General features: G+C 41.2%; 1 protein-coding gene and 1 non-coding gene across 4 annotated transcripts in view; both read right to left on the bottom strand.

The window, feature by feature from the left end:
- Window positions 1-20,457, bottom strand: part of CHCHD5 (coiled-coil-helix-coiled-coil-helix domain containing 5) — a 73,307-nt gene that overhangs the window by 52,699 nt on the left and 151 nt on the right. Inside the window, exons 2-5 of one of the 3 annotated variants that reach the window (XR_008892182.1) lie at window positions 17,305-17,445; window positions 6,639-6,779; window positions 5,502-5,652; window positions 5,378-5,408 (exon numbers count right to left, since the gene is read on the bottom strand). Coding sequence is in view for 2 of the 3 variants with exons in the window: in XM_056570636.1 (XP_056426611.1) it covers window positions 5,397-5,408; window positions 5,502-5,652; window positions 6,639-6,779; window positions 17,305-17,306 (306 nt within the window). In the remaining variant the exon portion in view is untranslated. Of the gene's footprint in view, window positions 1-3,620; window positions 5,409-5,501; window positions 5,653-6,638; window positions 6,780-17,304; window positions 17,446-20,457 lie in introns of those variants that run through there. The other 2 variants (XM_056570636.1, XM_056570637.1) reach the window with 2 other exon arrangements.
- On the bottom strand, window positions 1,216-1,287 carry TRNAH-GUG (transfer RNA histidin (anticodon GUG)). The gene has a single exon. It is a non-coding gene; the product is annotated as a tRNA-His (tRNA).

The following is a 20,457-nucleotide window of genomic DNA, read 5'->3' as shown; positions in this document are numbered from 1 at the left end:
GTAAACACTAATCCGGCTATTCAGTCGGGCTGTTCAGGACCGGCACGGTGAAATCGCGGCGGTCCCGAACAGCCCGACTGAACAGCCAGGTTAGTGTCACTTTCCCTTCAGATACAGCAGTCAGCTTTGATCGCCGCGTCTGAAGGGTTAATATAGGGCATCACCGCGATCGGTGATGTCCTGTATTAGCCGCGGGTCCCGGCCATTGATGGCCGCAGGGACCGCCGCGATAGGGGTGTATTCGCCATATAAAACGCACTGACTTTTCCCCCCCAGTTTTGGGGAAGAAAAAGTGCGTCTTATACGGCGAAAAATACGGTAATTTACTTATACTTAAAGGGGTACTCCGGCCCCAAGACATCTTATCCCCTATCCAAAGGACCCCCGCAATCTAGCATGCAGCACCCACCTGTAATCACTGCAGGAAGCACTGGAGGGTCTCAGTGTTATGCCTCCCGACCACGGGGATGGAGTATCGTGACATCGCGACTTCGCCCCCGTGTGATGTCACGCCTTGCCCCCGCAATGCAAGTCTATGGGAGGGGCGACGGGACCCCTGCGATCAGACATCTTATCCCCTATCCTTTGGATAGGGGATAAGATGTCTTGGGGCCGGAGTACCCCTTTAAGAAAATTACAATTTATCTTCCATACAAAGGTCCCGCTATTCTCCCATCATTGCTACTAAACGGATCATACTAACAAACGGATGCAAACTGATGCTATATAAGTGGCATACTTTTGGATCAATTTTTAACCCATTTGTATCCCTTATTGTCCGTTTTTATTTTTGTCTGGTTATTTCCCGGTTGCTCACACCTCTTCTGAGCATGTTTACCAGTAATAATGGATCAAAAATGGATTGAAAAAAATGGATGCAAATGAGCAAATGAACTGTTTGCCATAAACTTCGATATTAAATTTATTATATCCGCTTCTCTTCCGTTTTTTTTTTTTTGACAAAAAAAATACTGTATTCCCCGTCTTTTTACCTGTCAGAAAAAAGGAATAGAAACCAAACGGGTGCAAATGGATGACAAAGGATTGTAAAACAATCCTACTGACATCAATGGGATCCATTTACAACCGTTTGCAAAAAGCTTGAACGGATTTAAGAACGATGATGAAATAACGGGGACAGACGTCAATGAGAACGAGCCTTTACTGCTTTATTTACATTATAGACAAAGGAAAAATATAAATAAAAACTAAAAATGCCGTGACCCGGATTCGAACCGGGGTTGCTGCGGCCACAACGCAGAGTACTAACCACTATACGATCACGGCTGGCTGCTGGAGACCACACGATTGTAAGGTTCTTCTAGTGACCGAAATCCAGGTCTGGTCCAGGGGTCAAGTCCTGGGGGAAAAGTGTGGGAGCTCATCCAAGATTACCACTCAAGGGCTGCTAATAGGAACAGTGTTCCTGCTGTGGAAAAAGTGCCGGAACGTTGTTCCCATGCGTTCCTGCAAGACTAGAGCCCTGGTCTGGTCATAGCGGATATTGGCATGCTGGCTGCTGATTTAACCCTATGTGGTCTACAGTGAAAACAAGATGGGCATGGTCATTCTTCCGGCTGTGGAAAGTGTGGACAGTGCAGCGGATCTCATGGACAGTAATGGGATGGATTTACAACCGTCTGCAAATGGCTTGAACAGATTTAAGAAGGGGCAGGAAATAATGCAGGAGTTTGTGTTCAATGTATCATATATATGGTGAGTGTGCACATTAGTAAGGATGGCACAAATGTGTGTGCACTAATATGTAGTGAATGTGTATATGTATGTAGTGAACGTGTATCTGTATGTAGTGAATGTGTATATGTATGTAGTGAACGTGTATATATGTATATAGTGAATGTGTATATGTATGTAGTGAATGTGTATATGTATGTAGTGAATGTGTATGTAGTGAATATGTATATAGTGAATGTGTATGTGTATATAGTGAATATGAATAAGTATGCAGTGAATATGTATATGTATGTAGTGAATGTGTATGTGTATATAGTGAATGTGTATGTGTATATAGTGAATGTGTATGTGTATATAGTGAATGTGTATGTGTATATAGTGAATGTGTATATGTATATAGTGAACGTGTATATGTATATAGTGAACGTGTATATGTATATAGTGAACGTGTATATGTATGTAGTGAACGTGTATATGTATGTAGTGAACGTGTATATGTATGTAATGAACGTGTATATGTATGTAGTGAACGTGTATATGTATATAGTGAACGTGTATATGTATATAGTGAACGTGTATATGTATATAGTGAATGTGTATATGTATATAGTGAATGTGTATATGTATGTAGTGAATGTGTATATGTATGTAGTGAATGTGTATATGTATGTAGTGAATGTGTATATAGTGAATATGTATATGTATATAGTGAATGTGTATATGTATGTAGTGAACGTGTATCTGTATGTAGTGAATGTGTATATGTATATAGTGAATGTGTATATGTATATAGTGAACGTGTATATGTATATAGTGAACGTGTATATGTATGTAGTGAACGTGTATCTGTATATAGTGAACGTGTATCTGTATATAGTGAACGTGTATCTGTATATAGTGAACGTGTATCTGTATATAGTGAATGTGTATATGTATATAGTGAATGTGTATATGTATATAGTGAACGTGTATCTGTATATAGTGAATGTGTATATGTATATAGTGAATATGTATATGTATGTAGTGAATATGTATATGTATGTAGTGAATGTGTATATGTATATAGTGAATGTGTATATGTATATAGTGAATGTGTATATGTATATAGTGAATATGTATATGTATGTAGTGAATGTGTATATGTATGTAGTGAATGTGTATATGTATATAGTGAACGTGTATATGTATATAGTGAATATGTATATGTATATAGTGAATGTGTATATGTATGTAGTGAATGTGTATATGTATATAGTGAATGTGTATATGTATATAGTGAATGTGTATATGAATATAGTGAATGTGTATATGTATATAGTGAATGTGTATATGTATATAGTGAATGTGTATCTGTACGTTTGCATATTAACAATCCTGATCTTGGTCGGACAATGCAGCAAACACATCGCAAAAACATCCTCCAAGAGCAACTTCTCCCAACGATCCCGGAGCCGTTTGGGGATGAACAAGGCTTTTTCCAGCATGATGGAGACCAGGTCACCAGGGGATAACTAAGCGGCTCAGTAAACAAAACATTTCCATCTTGTGTCCATGGCCAGGAAACTCAAATCCCATTGAGAACCTGTGGTCAATCCTCAAAAAGTGGGTGGAGCAAATTGTGCTAAACTCCGGGCAGTGATGAGGTAAGAATGGGGTGTCACTAGTCAGGATGTGGCCCTGAAGCTGATATCCAGCATGACAGGGTGAAGAAGGGGCCACACTGTAAATATCCATGTATAAATGACTATAAGATCGAACATCAATGAAGCAGTATACTAAAAGAACCAAAACCAAAATTTGTGTTTGTCTCTAAATTTTCAGTCACGACTGTGTATGGAGTGTGTATACACCAGGAAAAACTATAGGTGGGCACAGGCTGCGGGTGCAACCAAGTCCTGGTGCCAGAGAGAAGCCCAGAGCCCGTCCCGAATTCAAAAACAGTTTATTACCTAACAAATCACAGAATAAGATGATAATGGAGACGCCCAATACAGACCATTACTGGACACACATTACTGCTACAACAGTGAGAGGTAAGTACCAATAACTTCATACCCAAAACATAGGTGGATATCACTAATGGGGTGTGCACCACAGATCTGCCAGTTATAGGGTCACGGCAGAACATCAGTGTGTACCCCAGGATCATATAGAGGGAAAATTCCTCAGTAGACACATAGGGGAAGATTTATCAAAACCTGTCCAGAGGAAAAGTTGCTGAGTTGCCCCTAGCAACCAATCAGATTGCTTCTTTCATTTTTGACAAGGTTTCTGCAAAATGAAAGCAGCGATCTGATTGGTTGCTATGGGCAACTCAGCAACTTTTCCTTTGGACAGGTTTTGATAAATCTCCCCCATATTCCTTATTTATTAAAGCTGAGAGAAGAACCGCCCTTATGTCCCATAATAACAATCGGAGCTCAAACTTGTGGCTGATGTGTGGGAGGGAGGGACATGGAATTGTGGGATTTGTAGGCAAAAAAGAAAACTTAAACAGGAAATACCAGTTCACAAAAAGCTAGCCTCAGTGTTATGGTAATCTCACAGCATAGCCATTTAGCTCCAAGACAAGCGCAAATCCTTCCTATGCATGTCCATTACTGTCTGCCAGGTACGTACTAAAATCCCCTTATGGTGGAGAACCCCTTTAAATACCAGATATAGTACTATGCAGATGCCTAAGTCCACACAATGTTCACACAATGTAAAATAAAATGGAAAAATATTTTATTTTATTTTTTTAATCTGATCATGAGTTCTATTACAGTCTATGGAAAAGCGTCCGTCACAGATTACGAAAAAATCCGTAATTCCAGAGTATTAAAAATGGCTGTGTGCACTGTGATGCTTTCCATAAGGCATTAATAGAACACAATATTAGATTATCTATCTATCTATATGTTTTTTTTATGCCGCTTTTTAGTTTTTATTTATCATGGTGTGAACACAGCCTTAAAGGGGTACTCCGGCACTAAGACATCTTATCCCCTATCCAAATAGGGGATAAGATGTCAGATCACCGGGGTCCCGCTGCTGGGGACCCTCAGGATCTACCATGCAGCACCCACCTTTAGCGGCTTCCGGAACCGCTGGAGCTTCTCAGGCTGAGTCCATCTCGACCACGAGGACGGAGCATAGTGACGTCACGGCTCCGCCCCGTGTGACTTCACGCTCCGCCCCCCATAGGCTTGCATTGAGGGGGCGGAGCGTGACGTCAGACGGGGGCGGAGCCGTGACGTCACTATGCTCCGTCCTCGTGATCGCCAGTAATCAGACCCGGAGTGAACATGCTCGGGGGACTGATTCTAACGAGGTGCGGCGTGGAAGATCACGGGGGTCCCCTGCGGCAGGACCCCCGCGATCAGGCATCTTATCCCCTATCCTTTGGATAGGGGGATAAGATGTCTTAGCGCCGGAGTACCACTTTAATCTTTACAATACTGTTTTTTTACAACCCGGGTGCCTCCAGATGTGATGCAAAACTACAAACCCCAGCATGCCCGGACAGCCAACGGCTGTCCGGGCATGCTGGGGGTTGTAGTTTTGCAAAATCTGGAGGCACCCTGGTCTGAAAACAGTGCTTAACAGTTTTAAACTCTGCTGTACAGGTTTATGTTGACTACGAAACAATGGCGCGGTTGGTGGCATTGGGGACTCTATAAGAGTTACTACAGATCCTCACCGGGCCTCTTTGTTCTTGGTCACTTCTGGGTCTGTGAAGACAAAAATTTGGGGGGGTGAATATGAAGATCATCTTTCCGGAGACACATAGGCGCCATCATGGCAACATGGCAAACGTGAGATACCTGGTCAGACACCTTGACGCGCTCGGCGCACTGAAGAAATTCGGTCACGTGTTCGGAGCACTTTTCCACTGCAGTCTGGTTCTCTTTCAGACATTGCTCGAAAGCCCCAAAGGGTTGGGCACACTGCGTACGAATCTTCTGTATTATAGGACTAAATGGGAGGAAATTATGGTTCATCTATGATGAAGACTAAAGCGAGGTGCCCACACCGATGGTACACATGGGGGAAGATTTATCAAAACCTGTGCAAAGTAAAAGTTGCCCATAGCAACCAATCAGATCGCTTCTTTCATTTTGCAGAGGCCTTGTTAAAAATGAAAGAAGCGATCTGATTGGTTGCTATGGGCAACTTTTACTCTGAACAGGTTTTGATAAATCTCCCCCATAGTGTCATCTTTTCGGCACAAACACACATTTATCTTCCTAACATGACCTCATTCTTTCCAGTCTGACCACAGTGCTCTCTGCTGACACCTCTGTCCATGTCAGGAACTGTCCAGAGTAGGAACAAATCCCCACAGTAAACCTCTCCTGCTCTGGACAGTTCCTGACACGGACAGAGGTGGCAGCAGAGAGCACTGTGGTCAGACTGGAAAGAACACCACAACTTTCTCTGTATTATACAGCAGCTGATAAGTACCGGAAGGATTAAAGGAGTACTCCGGAGGGAGAAAAGAAAAAAAAAAGGTTTTCAAATCAACCGGTGCCAGAAAGTTACACAGATTTGTAAATTATTTCTATATGATAATCTTAATCCTTCCAGTACTTATCAGCTGCTGAATGCTCCAGAGGAAGTTGTGTAGTTCTTTCCAGTCTGACCACAGTGCTCTCTGCTGCCACCTCTATCCATGTCAGGAACTGTCCAGAGCAGGAGAGGGTTTTCTATGAGGTTTTGCTTGTATTCTGGACAGTTCCTGACATGGACAGAGGTGTCAGCAGAGAGCACTGTGGTCAGACTGGAAAGAACTACACAACTTCCTGTGGAGCATACAGCAGCTGATAAGTACTGGAAGGATTAAGATTTTTTAATAGAAGTAATTTACAAATCTGTATAACTTTCTGGCACCATTTATTCCTCTGGAGTACCCCTTTAATCACCTGATCTACCAATAACAAGCCCCATCTGATGCTACTCACTGGGATGAAGTGCACTGAGCCACCTTGACTTTCAGCTCATGACAGTCTTGTTGCCAGGTCCCCGGTTTACTGTGTACGCAGCTCCCATACTCTTCCAGCTCGTTGCGGCAATACTTAGCTGTGACCTCTAGGGCAGCCTGCCTGTAAATGGGAAGTACAAGAGAAGATAAGAATTCATAAAGCAACGAAAGAGGAAAACACTGTATAGACAGAAGTATTGGAACACACCAAAACCTGCCGGCACTAGGACCGCTCGGAAATGCGGCTTTCTCCATAGATGTCAATGTGTTTGTGAACGGATTCTGCAGAAAGAACTGTCGTGTCAGTCGGATTTGGGACGTTCCCCCATGTGCATGGTACAGCAGTGTCTCACTGAAAACAATGGGACTCTGCTGCAATTACATTTTTTTGAGTGGAATTTTGCCCAGCAGATTCCACTCAGAAATTCCGCTGTGCAAACAAAGCCAAACAGCACAGAGGCTTTAACCCCTTGGGGACGGAGCCCATTATGATCCTAAGGACCAGAGCATTTTTTGCACGTCTGACCACTGTCACTTTAAGCATTAATAACTCTGGGATGCTTTTACTTATAAATTTGATTCCGAGATTGTTTATGTTAGTGGCAAATTTTCGTCCATAATTGCATCATTTCTTGGTGAAAAATTTGAAAATTTCATGAAAAATTTGAAAATTTTGCATTTTTCTAACTTTGAAGCTCTCTGCTTATAAGGAATATGGATATTCCAAATAAATGATATATTGATTCACATATACAATATGTCTACTTTATGTTTGCATCATAAAATTGAGATGTTTTTACTTTTGGAAAACATCAGAGGGCTTCAAAGTTCAGCAGCAATTTTCCAATTTTTCGCAAAATTTTCAAAATCTGAATTTTTCAGGGACCAGTTCAGGTTTGAAGTGGATTTGAAGGGTCTTCTGCTTAGAAATACCCCATAAATAAAAACTACACCCCCAAAAGTATTCAAAATGACATTCAGTAAGTGTGTTAACCCTTTAGGTGTTTCACAGGAATAGCAGCAAAGTGAAGGAGAAAATTCAAAATCTTCATTTTTACACTTGCATGTTCTTGTAGGCCCAGTTTTTGAATTTTTACAAGGGGTAAAAGGAAAAAAAATCCTCTCAAAATTTGTAACCCAATTTCTCTCGAGTAAGAAAATACCTCATATGTGTATGTCATGTGTTCGGCGGGCGCAGTAGAGGGCTCAGAAGGGAAGGAGCGACAATGGGATTTAGGAGAGTGAGTTTTTCTGAAATGGTTTTTGGGGGGCATGTCACATTTAGGAAGCCCCTATGGTGCCAGGACAGCAAACCCCCCCCCCCCAATCGCACACTATTATGGAAACTACACCCCTCAAGGAACGTAACAAACGGTACGGTGAGCCTTAACACCCCACAGGTGTTTGACAACTTTTTGTTGAAGTCGGATGTGTAAATGGAAAAAAAAAAGTTTTCACTAAAATGCTGGTTTTTCCCCAAATTTTACTTTTTTACAAGGGGTAATAGGAGAAAATGCCCCCCAAAATTTGTAGCCCCATTTCTTCTGGGTATGGAAACACCCCATGTTTGGACGTCAAGTGCACTGCGAGAGAACTACAATGCTCAGAAGAGGAGGAGCGCCATTGAGCTTTTAGAGAGATAATTTTTTGGAATGGTAGTCAGGGGCCAAGTGCATTTACAAAGCCCCTCGTGGTGCCAGAACAGTGGACCCCCCCACATGTGACCCCATTTTGGAAACTACACCCCTCGCGGAATGTAATAAGGGGTACAGTGAGCATTTACACCCTACTGGCATTTGACAGATCTTTGGAACAGTGAGCTGTGCAAGCAAAAAAATTACATTTTTCATTTTCACTGATCACTGTTCCAAAAATCTGTCAGACACCTGTGGGGCGTAAATGCTCACTGTACCCCTTATTACATTACGTGAGCGGTGTAGTTTCCAAAATGGGGTCACATGTGGGTATTTTTTTTTTGGGTTTATGTCATAACCGCTGTAAAATCAGCCACCCCTGTGCAAATCACCAATTTAGGCTTCAAATGTACATGGTGCGCTCTCATTCCTGAGCCTTGTTGTGCGTCCGCAGAGCATTTTACACCCACATATGGGGTATTTCCGTACTCAGGAGAAATTGGTTACAAATTGTTAGTGTAAAAAATTTTTTTTTTTTACACTAACAGGCTGGTGTAGACCCCAACTTTTCCTTTTCATAAGGGGTAAAAGGAGAAAAAGCCCCCCAATATTTGTAGTGCAATTTCTCCCGAGTACGGAGATACCCCATATGTGGCCCTAAACTGTTTCCTTGAAATACGACAGGGCTCTGAAGTGAGAGCGCCATGTGCATTTGAGGACTAAATTAGGGATTGCATAGGGGTGGACATAGGGGTATTCTACGCCAGTGATTCCCAAACAGGGGGCCTCCAGCTGTTGCTAAACTCCCAGCATGCCTGGACAGTCAGTGGCTGTCCAAAAATGCTGGGAGTTGTTGTTTTGCAACAGCTGGAGGCTCCGTTTTGGAAACACTGCCGTACAAGACGTTTTTCATTTTTATTGGGGGGGGGGGGGGGGGACGGGGACAGTGTAAGGGGGTGTACATGTAGTGTTTTACCCTTTATTATGTGTTAGTGTAGTGTAGTGTTTTTAGGGTACATTCGCACTGGCGTGTTATGGTGAGTTTCCCGCTAGGAATTTGCGCTGCGGCGAAAAATTTGCCGCAGCTCATACTTGAAGCAGGAAACTTACTGTAAACCTGCCTGTGTGAATGTACCCTGTACGTTCACATGGGGGGGGGGGGGGGGGGCGCAAACCTCCAGCTGTTTCAAAACTACAACTCCCAGCATGAACTGACAGACCGTGCATGCTGGGAGTTGTAGTTTTGCAACAGCTGGAGGCACACTGGTTGGAAAACCTTCAGTTAGGTTCTGTTACCTAACTCAGTATTTTCCAACCAGTGTGCCTCCAGCTGTTGCAAAACTACAATTCCCAGCATGTACTGATCACAGAAGGGCATGCTGGGAGATGTAGTTATGCAACAGCTGGAGGTACGCAACTACAACTCCCAGCATGCCGCGACAGCTGTTTGGGCATGCTGCGATTTGCAGTTTTGCAACATCTGGAGTGCTACAATTTAGAGACCACTGAACAGTGATCTCCAAACTGTGGACCTCCAGATTTTGCAAAACTACAACTCCCAGCATGCCCAGACAGCAAACAGCTGTGTGGGCATGCTAGGAGTTGTAGTTTTGCAAGATCTAGAGGGCAGTATAGAGATCACTGTGCAGTGGTCTCTAAACTGTAGACCTACAGCTGTTGCAAAACTACAATTCGTCCCCAACAGGTTAAGGGGTATTCTGGTGGAAAACATTTTTTTTTTTTTTTTCAAATCAACTGCTTCCAGAAAGTTAAACAGATTTGTAAGTTACTTCTATTAAAAAAATCTTAATCCTTCCAGTACTTATCAGCTGCTGTATGTTACAGAGGAAGTTGTGTAGTTCTTTCCAGCCTGACCACAGTGCTCTCTGCTGACACTTCTGTCCATGTCAGGAACTGTCCAGAGTAGGAGCAAATCCCCATAGCAAACCTCTCCTTCTCTGGACAGTTCCTGACGTGGACAGAGGTGTCAGCAGAGAGCACTGTGGTCAGAGAGAAAAGAACCACACAACTTCCTGTGGAGCATACAGCAGCTGATAAGTACTGGAAGGATTAAGATTTTTACACAGAAATAATTTACAAATCTGTAAACTTATCACTTATCAAGGGTCGGACCTCCAGGAAGGGGCCCATCTCTTCCTGTGCTTGCCGCATGTGTCAACACGGCCCCGTTGTCATCAGACCTTCATCCCCTATATGTTTTAAACTACTGGAGTACCCCTTTTAAGGGGTACTCCGGTATAAAAAAAATTGTTTTTAATTCAACTGGTGCCAGCAAGTTAAACAGATTTGTAAATTACTTCTATTAAAAAATCTTTACCCTTCCAGTACTTTTTAGCAGCTGTATGCTACAGAGGAAATTCTTTTCTTTTTGAATTTCTTTTTTTTCTTGTCCACAGTGCTCTCTGCTGACACCTCTGTCCGGAGAGGAGAGGTTTGCAATGGGGTTTTTCTCCTGCTCTGGACAGTTCCTGATACGGGCATCAGGTGTCAGCAGAGAGCACTGTGGACAAGAAAAAAAAAAGAAATTCAAAAAGAAAATAATTTCCGCTGTAGTACACAGCTGCTAAAAACTACTGGAAGGATTAAGATTTTTTAATTGGAGTAATTTACAAATCTGAAAAAACTATGTGGATGTGTGCAGCTCACAACTATTACGCACCGAGGTCAAACAGGGCAAGCAACTATACCTTAATTGCTAAGAAAAGGGAAACCAGAAAAATGCAATGTAGCCCGGACCTTCTAGGTGAGTATAAAATGGATATACGTGGATCGTGCTTCAATAATAATTATCATTTATTTATAAGAATAATATTTCATCACTTCTCACAGGGCCCTTGTGAGAAGAGCATACATAATAAAAAGACAACCTAACAAGGTATTAGGCAATAGTATTAAAATTAAAATTCTACACTTGGCATAGAGTATAGAGTAATAGAATAAAATAACAGAGTAAGAGCTGTACCATACAAATATATTAGAAAGTTGCTCTTCTAGATATTTAGGGTAAATATGTCCCTTTTTTGGATACAGTGACAAACAGTCTGTATTGATAGCAATTGTTACCGGTCTGTAGATTGTAGCTCAGGCGGTGAATGTTGCTCCCGCAATAGCTAAGTGTCCGTAGTGTATACAGTCCACTGTGTGGTGCCTCCGATTATAAGCCTGGTCCAGTGGGGTCTGAGCGTGGTGGCAGTCGCTGTCGGATAAGGCGCTGGCAGGCGCCAGAGATCGTGATGGTGTCCGGGGACTGCTGGCGCTAGCATGCGCTAAAGTTGATATTCCTCACCGCTTCATTGGTTGGAAAACAGGACCATGTACTGGAAGGCTGGAGGTTCACCTCGTGGTGCCGGCGTCTGACGTCAGAGCCGGGATGGTTACAGCAGGATAGTTGCACCGGGATGATTGCGCCGGGATGGATCTGAACTGCTGGACCGGGTGGATAGCAAAGCGTGAGCACAAATGGTGGTACAGTTCATAGAATGTAACTGGCCATAGAATTTGGGCACAGTTTTAATACTGCTATGCCAGTAGATAAAGACTAGACGCGTTTCAGGGTTGTATGGTATAACCCTTTCCTCAGTAGTCATAATAGTTGCCATAGATCATCAGTTATTTTATATGGGCACAAATCCCACCCCTTAACACATTGATAGATAATAGTAAAAAGCATGAATGGATTTAATGGATCGGTTCACCTAGAGAGCAATACTAAATATAGAGTAGTGTGTCAATTTTATTGGAAAATTATAACGATGCGTTTTCAAATAGATGAGTTATTCTTGTATAGTAAAGAAACATAGTATTGTATAACAGAGTGTTGGAAATAAATAAGGGAATACAATGAAATACAATTAAAATAAAACAGGAATGAAACAAGAAAAGTGAAAATATATAATAAAACAATATATTAAAACAAAATAAAATAAAACAAGAAAACATGAATGAAAATAAAAATAAAAATAATAATAAATGTAAAAATAAAAATAAATATGAAAATAAAAATAAAAATAAAATAAAAATAAAATTAAAAATAAAAATAATAATAATAATAAATAAAATATAAAATATAAAAACAAAAAACAAAAAATATATAAGAAAAAAAAAATAAAAAGTACAATTTAAATAAATGAATGACTACATAAAAAGATAATGGTAACCCAAAATAATAATAATAATAAAACATCGTTGTAGATGAATCTATAGGGGATGAGGTCAGCCCATGGGATAACCCCTTGATGACCAAATAGGGGTGTTCCGATGGGCCGAGTGAATCCCCTATAAGAATCCGAAGAGTTCGAAGTTGGAGTTGAGTCCGCCAGGTTCTAATGTTGCAAATTCAAATATTTTCTTACTTTCCGCTTTGGACATTTTCAATAAGAAACTGCCCCCACGCCAATCTTTTTTGATTAGCTGGAGACCGGTGAAGGAGAGAGAGGACATGTCACTATTATGAACTGTGGAGAAATGTGCAGACAGTGGGTGTTTCAGGTTTTTGTTTTTAATATTATTAAGATGTTCAGCTATCCTCATTTTGAGGGCCATTTTGGTTCGGCCAATATATTGCTTCTTACATCCACATTCTATGATGTACAAGACACCTTTTGAATTGCAAGTTATTAGATCTTCAATTTTCCATTTAAAAGTGTTAGTTTGAGAACAGATTTCTACAACTTTTTTGGGGCCCTTTACTTTTGTACAGTTAGCACATGTTCCACACCTAATAAATCCTTTGGTGGTTAGCCAGGAATTGTTTGGTTTTTTTGGGGGTGGTTTTATGGATGGTGCTATAGTCAAGCCTAAATTCGGGGCTCGGGTGTATACTATTGGGGGACGTGACGGTAGTAGTGGGCCCACCTCTCGGTCTTGTTGTAATAGATACCAATGTTTTTTAATTATTCCTTCTATTTTTTTATATGATCTATTGAAAGGAATCACCAATTTACCTCCAAAGATATCAGCATTAGTGATTTTTTCTCTTTTTGAAAAAAAGGTGGTCCTATCTAATGTTCTCACATGATCCAGAGACTGCTGGAGTAGCTGATCGGGATAATCTTTCTCTTTAAACTGATTGGTGAGTTGTTGTGCCTCTTCCAAAAATTGATCGTCTGAGGTACAATTTCTTTTTAACCTCCGATATTGTCCTTTTGGGACATTAGTTAACCATCTGGGAAGATGGCAACTAGAGTAACCTATGAAGCAGTTCTTGGCTGTTGGTTTATAATATGTCTTACATATAAGGTTATCCCGATCAGCACCCACAACAATATCTAGAAAATCGATACTGGTTTTACTGATAGTGGATGTGAAGTGGAGATTGTGATCATTAGTGTTTAAATTAGTTATAAAGTGTTCTAAATCAACTATATCCCCCTCCCAAATTAAAATAATATCGTCAATGTACCGCTTCCAGAGCACCAGGCCCGCGCCAAGCCGAGGTAAGATGGTACTCTCCTCCCATTTTGCCATAAATAAATTGGCGTAACTTGGCGCAAACCTGGTGCCCATCGCGGTACCAATTAACTGCAAATAAAAATCCCCTTCAAAATAAAAATAGTTGTGAGTTAAAATAAAACGAATAGCTGATGTGATGAAATTAATCTGAGGTGATTTGATATGGCCTTGTTGGAGAAAATGTGTGACTGCTGCTATTCCTAAATCGTGTTTAATAATGGTGTACAATGATGATACATCTAGAGTGGCTAATATGTGTTTGTTAGTCCATTTGAATTTTTCCAAGATTTCTATGATCTGAGTGGTATCCTTTAAATACGTATGAGTTTTTTGAACAAATGGCTGGAGAAACCTATCCACGTACTGGGACAGGTTCGAAGTAATCGAACCTATCCCAGACACGATAGGTCTCCCCGGGGGGTCTATTAATGATTTGTGTGTCTTTGGGAGACAGTAAAAAACTGGGATTCGATCTGGAGTCCCAAGTATAAAAAGATGTTCCCTTTCATTTAAGATTTCCTCTGCCGCTGCCTCTTTACACAATTGTTGTAATGTTTGAGAATATTCCTGGGTGGGGTCTGATTTTAACTTCTGATAGACAGTTGTGTCTCCCAACTGTCTATTACATTCTTGTATATAATTAATAGTATTTAATATAACAACTCCACCCCCTTTATCAGCGGGGCGAATGGTAATACTCTCCAATGTTTGGAGTTCTTTTATTGCCAATTTTTCTTTATGGGAGATGTTATTTTTATAGTACTTAGTATCTTGGATACCCCTCAGATCATTTTCCACTAATTTTTTAAAAGTGGTAACATCAGGCCCCATTAGGTGTTTTGGGTAAAACCATGACTTTGGTTTACATTCAGTGTGGATATATTCTGTTTCACTTGTTGTACGTTCAAATGGAGTTTTCTGAAAGTGTTTTTTTAAACAGATATTGCGAATATATTTTTCTACACCTACATATGTCTGAAATTTGTCTAGTGGGTGTGACGGGGCATATTTTAAACCTTTATTTAACAGTTGTTCTTGTGCTGGTGTCAAAATGTGATTGCTTAAATTTATAATGGATGTGTTCCCTAATGAGGTTTGACTATTTTTGGTGGAGGCTGTGTTGTGTGATCGAGCTCGATATCTTCTGCGTAGCCTCTTTTTTTGTTTGGTGTTCCTAATAACTGTTGGGGAGGGGGGGCCGAGTGTATCTCTGCTGATATCATGTGGGTTTTTGGTGGGGCTTTGGATAATGTCCAAAGCGGAAAGTAAGAAAATATTTGAATTTGCAACATTAGAACCTGGCGGACTCAACTCCAACTTCGAACTCTTCGGATTCTTATAGGGGATTCACTCGGCCCATCGGAACACCCCTATTTGGTCATCAAGGGGTTATCCCATGGGCTGACCTCATCCCCTATAGATTCATCTACAACGATGTTTTATTATTATTATTATTTTGGGTTACCATTATCTTTTTATGTAGTCATTCATTTATTTAAATTGTACTTTTTATTTTTTTTTTCTTATATATTTTTAGTTTTTTGTTTTTATATTTTATATTTTATTTATTATTATTATTATTTTTATTTTTAATTTTATTTTTATTTTATTTTTATTTTCATATTTATATTTATATTTATTTTTATTTTTACATTTATTATTATTTTTATTTTTATTTTCATTCATGTTTTCTTGTTTTATTTTATTTTGTTTTAATATATTGTTTTATTATATATTTTCACTTTTCTTGTTTCATTCCTGTTTTATTTTAATTGTATTTCATTGTATTCCCTTATTTATTTCCAACACTCTGTTATACAATACTATGTTTCTTTACTATACAAGAATAACTCATCTATTTGAAAACGCATCGTTATAATTTTCCAATAAAATTGACACACTACTCTATATTTAGTATTGCTCTCTAGGTGAACCGATCCATTAAATCCATTCATGCTTTTTACTATTATCTATCAATGTGTTAAGGGGTGGGATTTGTGCCCATATAAAATAACTGATGATCTATGGCAACTATTATGACTACTGAGGAAAGGGTTATACCATACAACCCTGAAACGCGTCTAGTCTTTATCTACTGGCATAGCAGTATTAAAACTGTGCCCAAATTCTATGGCCAGTTACATTCTATGAACTGTACCACCATTTGTGCTCACGCTTTGCTATCCACCCGGTCCAGCAGTTCAGATCCATCCCGGCGCAATCATCCCGGTGCAACTATCCTGCTGTAACCATCCCGGCTCTGACGTCAGACGCCGGCACCACGAGGTGAACCTCCAGCCTTCCAGTACATGGTCCTGTTTTCCAACCAATGAAGCGGTGAGGAATATCAACTTTAGCGCATGCTAGCGCCAGCAGTCCCCGGACACCATCACGATCTCTGGCGCCTGCCAGCGCCTTATCCGACAGCGACTGCCACCACGCTCAGACCCCACTGGACCAGGCTTATAATCGGAGGCACCACACAGTGGACTGTATATACTACGGACACTTAGCTATTGCGGGAGCAACATTCACCGCCTGAGCTACAATCTACAGACCGGTAACAATTGCTATCAATACAGACTGTTTGTCACTGTATCCAAAAAAGGGACATATTTACCCTAAATATCTAGAAGAGCAACTTTCTAATATATTTGTATGGTACAGCTCTTACTCTGTTATTTTATTCTATTACTCTATACTCTATGCCAAGTGTAGAATTTTAATTTTAATACTATTGCCTAATACCTTGTTAGGTTGTCTTTTTATTATGTATGCTCTTCTCACAAGGGCCCTGTGAGAAGTGATGAAATATTATTCTTATAAATAAATGATAATTATTATTGAAGCACGATCCACGTATATCCATTTTATACTCACCTAGAAGGTCCGGGCTACATTGCATTTTTCTAATTTACAAATCTGTTTAACTTTCTGGCACCAGTGGATTTAAAAAAACAAAAACAAAAAAAAAAAAAGTTTTCCACTGGAGTACCCCTTTAAGTTGAAGTTGTGCAAATTGTTTAAATGGCTCCCCACCTATCGCGAACCTTCTTATATGACAAAGGGGCCTTTGGGTTGTGACTGCTATTGGTCTCCAAACTGTGGCCCTCCAGCTGTTGCAAAACTACAACTCCACAGGGGCCACAGTTTGGTGATAACTGTCTAAATCTATGACCCTAGCTTTGGTGCAAAGTTAAAGTGTAACCCCGATCCCTCTCTGGCTGCAGTAGGACATCTTTTTAACTATTCACAGCCCAAGAGTTCAGTATACGGATTTGCCTGAGATTTAGGGGGGGGGGGGGGGGGGGGGGGGGTGGTAATTGCAGTCCCACTTTACAAGTGCCAACTACAGAATGCCCCTAGGGCAGAAACTTCTGCCCCTTACATCTATAGTCAGTAAAGGCTGAAAAACATGTAATAAAGTAAATCTGTCCTGTGCCCCTGCAGACGTCTGACCCTGCTGTTAGGGAGTGTGAGTGAGCACTCGTAGTGTCCGGAGCCCATCACCCCCAGGGGGAACATGTCCCATCCACTTACATGATCACTCTGACACCAGGTCACCCTTGAAGTGCGCACATGGTCTTCCTCCACTTCCTGGTTGGGGGAGGTGAAGCCTGTGATTGGCTGATCGGGAGCAGGTGATTGGTTGAGCTGCTGTGTCTGTTAACCATTACACTGCTGTAACACAGAGAGAAGGAAAAACGACATAGAGCAATCTGTACTTAAGTGATGGATATGTGGTAGTTCTATAGAGCAGTCTATGAATGCATGCTGGGAGTTGTAGTACTACAGAGCAGTCTATGAATGCATGCTGGGAGCTGTAGTACTACAGAGCAGTCTATGAATGCATGCTGGGAGCTGTAGTACTACAGAGCAGTCTATGAATGCATGCTGGGAGCTGTAGTACTACAGAGCAGTCTATGAATGCATTCTGGGAGTTGTAGTACTACAGAGCAGTCTATGAATTCATGCTGGGAGCTGTAGTTCTACAGAGCAGTCTATGAATGCATGCTGGGATCTGTAGTACTACAGAGCAGTCTATGAATGCATGCTGGGAGCTGTAGTACTACAGAGCAGTCTATGAATGCATGCTGGGAGCTGTAGTACTACAGAGCAGTCTATGAATGCATGCTGGGAGCTGTAGTACTATAGAGCAGTCTATGAATGCATGCTGGGAGCTGTAGTACTATAGAGCAGTCTATGAATGCATGCTGGGAGCTGTAGTACTACAGAGCAGTCTATGAATGCATGCTGGGATCTGTAGTACTACAGAGCAGTCTATCAATGCATGCTGGGAGCTGTAGTACTACAGAGCAGTCTATCAATGCATGCTGGGAGCTGTAGTACTATAGAGCAGTCTATGAATGCATGCTGGGAGCTGTAGTACTACAGAGCAGTCTATGAATGCATGCTGGGAGCTGTAGTACTACAGAGCAGTCTATGAATGCATGCTGGGAGCTGTAGTACTACAGAGCAGTCTATGAATGCATGCTGGGAGCTGTAGTACTACAGAGCAGTCTATGAATGCATGCTGGGAGCTGTAGTACTACAGAGCAGTCTATGAATGCATGCTGGGAGCTGTAGTACTACAGAGCAGTCTATGAATGCATGCTGGGAGCTGTAGTACTACAGAGCAGTCTATGAATGCATGCTGGGAGCTGTAGTACTACAGAGCAGTCTATGAATGCATGCTGGGAGCTGTAGTACTACAGAGCAGTCTATGAATGCATGCTGGGAGCTGTAGTACTACAGAGCAGTCTATGAATGCATGCTGGGAGCTGTAGTACTACAGAGCAGTCTATGAATGCATGCTGGGAGCTGTAGTACTACAGAGCAGTCTATGAATGCATGCTGGGAGCTGTAGTACTACAGAGCAGTCTATGAATTCATGCTGGGAGCTGTAGTACTACAGAGCAGTCTATGAATTCATGCTGGGAGCTGTAGTACTACAGAGCAGTCTATGAATTCATGCTGGGAGCTGTAGTACTACAGAGCAGTCTATGAATGCATGCTGGGAGTTGTAGTACTACAGAGCAGTCTATGAATTCATGCTGGGAGCTGTAGTACTACAGAGAAGTCTGTTAATGCATGTTGGGAGCTGTAGTACTACAGAGCAGTCTATGAATGCATGCTGGGAGCTGTAGTACTACAGAGCAGTCTATGAATGCATGCTGGGAGCTGTAGTACTACAGAGCAGTCTATGAATGCATGCTGGGAGCTGTAGTACTACAGAGCAGTCTATGAATGCATGCTGGGAGCTGTAGTACTACAGAGCAGTCTATGAATGCATGCTGGGAGCTGTTGTACTACAGAGCAGTCTATGAATGCATGCTGGGAGCTGTAGTACTACAGAGCAGTCTGTGAATGCATGCTGGGAGCTGTAGTACTACAGAGCAGTCTATGAATGCATATTGGGAGCTGTAGTACTACAGAGCAGTCTATGAATGCATGCTGGGAGCTGTAGTACTACAGAGCAGTCTATGAATGCATGCTGGGAGCTGTAGTACTACAGAGCAGTCTATGAATGCATGCTGGGAGCTGTAGTACTACAGAGCAGTCTATCAATGCATGCTGGGAGCTGTAGTACTACAGAGCAGTCTATGAATGCATGCTGGGAGCTGTAGTACTACAGAGCAGTCTATGAATGCACGTTGGGAGTTGTAGTACTACAGAGAAGTCTGTTAATGCATGCTTGGAGCTGTAGTACTGAAGAGCAGTCTATGAATGCATGCTGGGAGCTGTAGTACTACAGGGCAGTCTATGAATGCATGCTGGGAGCTGTAGTACTACAGAGAAGTCTATGAATGCACGTTGGGAGCTGTAGTACTACAGAGCAGTCTATGAATGCATGCTGGGAGCTGTAGTACTACAGAGCAGTCTATGAATGCACGTTGGGAGCTGTAGTACTACAGAGAAGTCTGTTAATGCATGCTGGGAGCTGTAGTACTGAAGAGCAGTCTATGAATGCATGCTGGGAGCTGTAGTACTGAAGAGCAGCCTACTAATGCATTCTAGTAGCTGAAGTACTAGAGATCAGTCTATTAATGCACGTTGGGAGTTGAAGTTTTGCAACAGCTGGAGGCACCCTTGTTGGGAAACACTACTCTACATATACATGTTGTCACTTATAGTGCTACATTACACTCTACATACACATGTTGGGACTTGTAGTACTACATTACATTCTATATACACATGATGGGTATTACAGTACTACATTACATTCTATATACACATGATGGGTATTACAGTACTACATTACATTCTATATACACATGATGGGACTTGTAGTACTACATTACATTCTATATACACATGCTGGGACTTGTAGTACTACATTACATTCTATATACACATGCTGGGTCTTGTAGTGCTACATTACATTCTATATACACATGATGGGTATTACAGTATTATATTACATTCTATATACACATGCTGGGACTTGTAGTGCTACATTACATTATATATACACATGCTGGGACTTGTAGTACTACATTACATTCTATATACACATGCTGGGACTTGTAGTACTACATTACATTCTAAATACACATGCTGGGACTTGTAGTACTACATTACATTCTATATACACATGATGGGTATTACAGTACTACATTACATTCTATATACACATGATGGGTATTACAGTACTACATTACATTCTATATACACATGCTGGGACTTGTA

The sequence above is a fragment of the Hyla sarda genome, chromosome 4 (genome assembly GCF_029499605.1).
Source record: "Hyla sarda isolate aHylSar1 chromosome 4, aHylSar1.hap1, whole genome shotgun sequence".
NCBI lineage: Eukaryota > Metazoa > Chordata > Amphibia > Anura > Hylidae > Hyla > Hyla sarda.
Note: the sequence above shows the minus strand (reverse complement) of the source record. Positions and strands in the feature narration are given on the sequence as shown.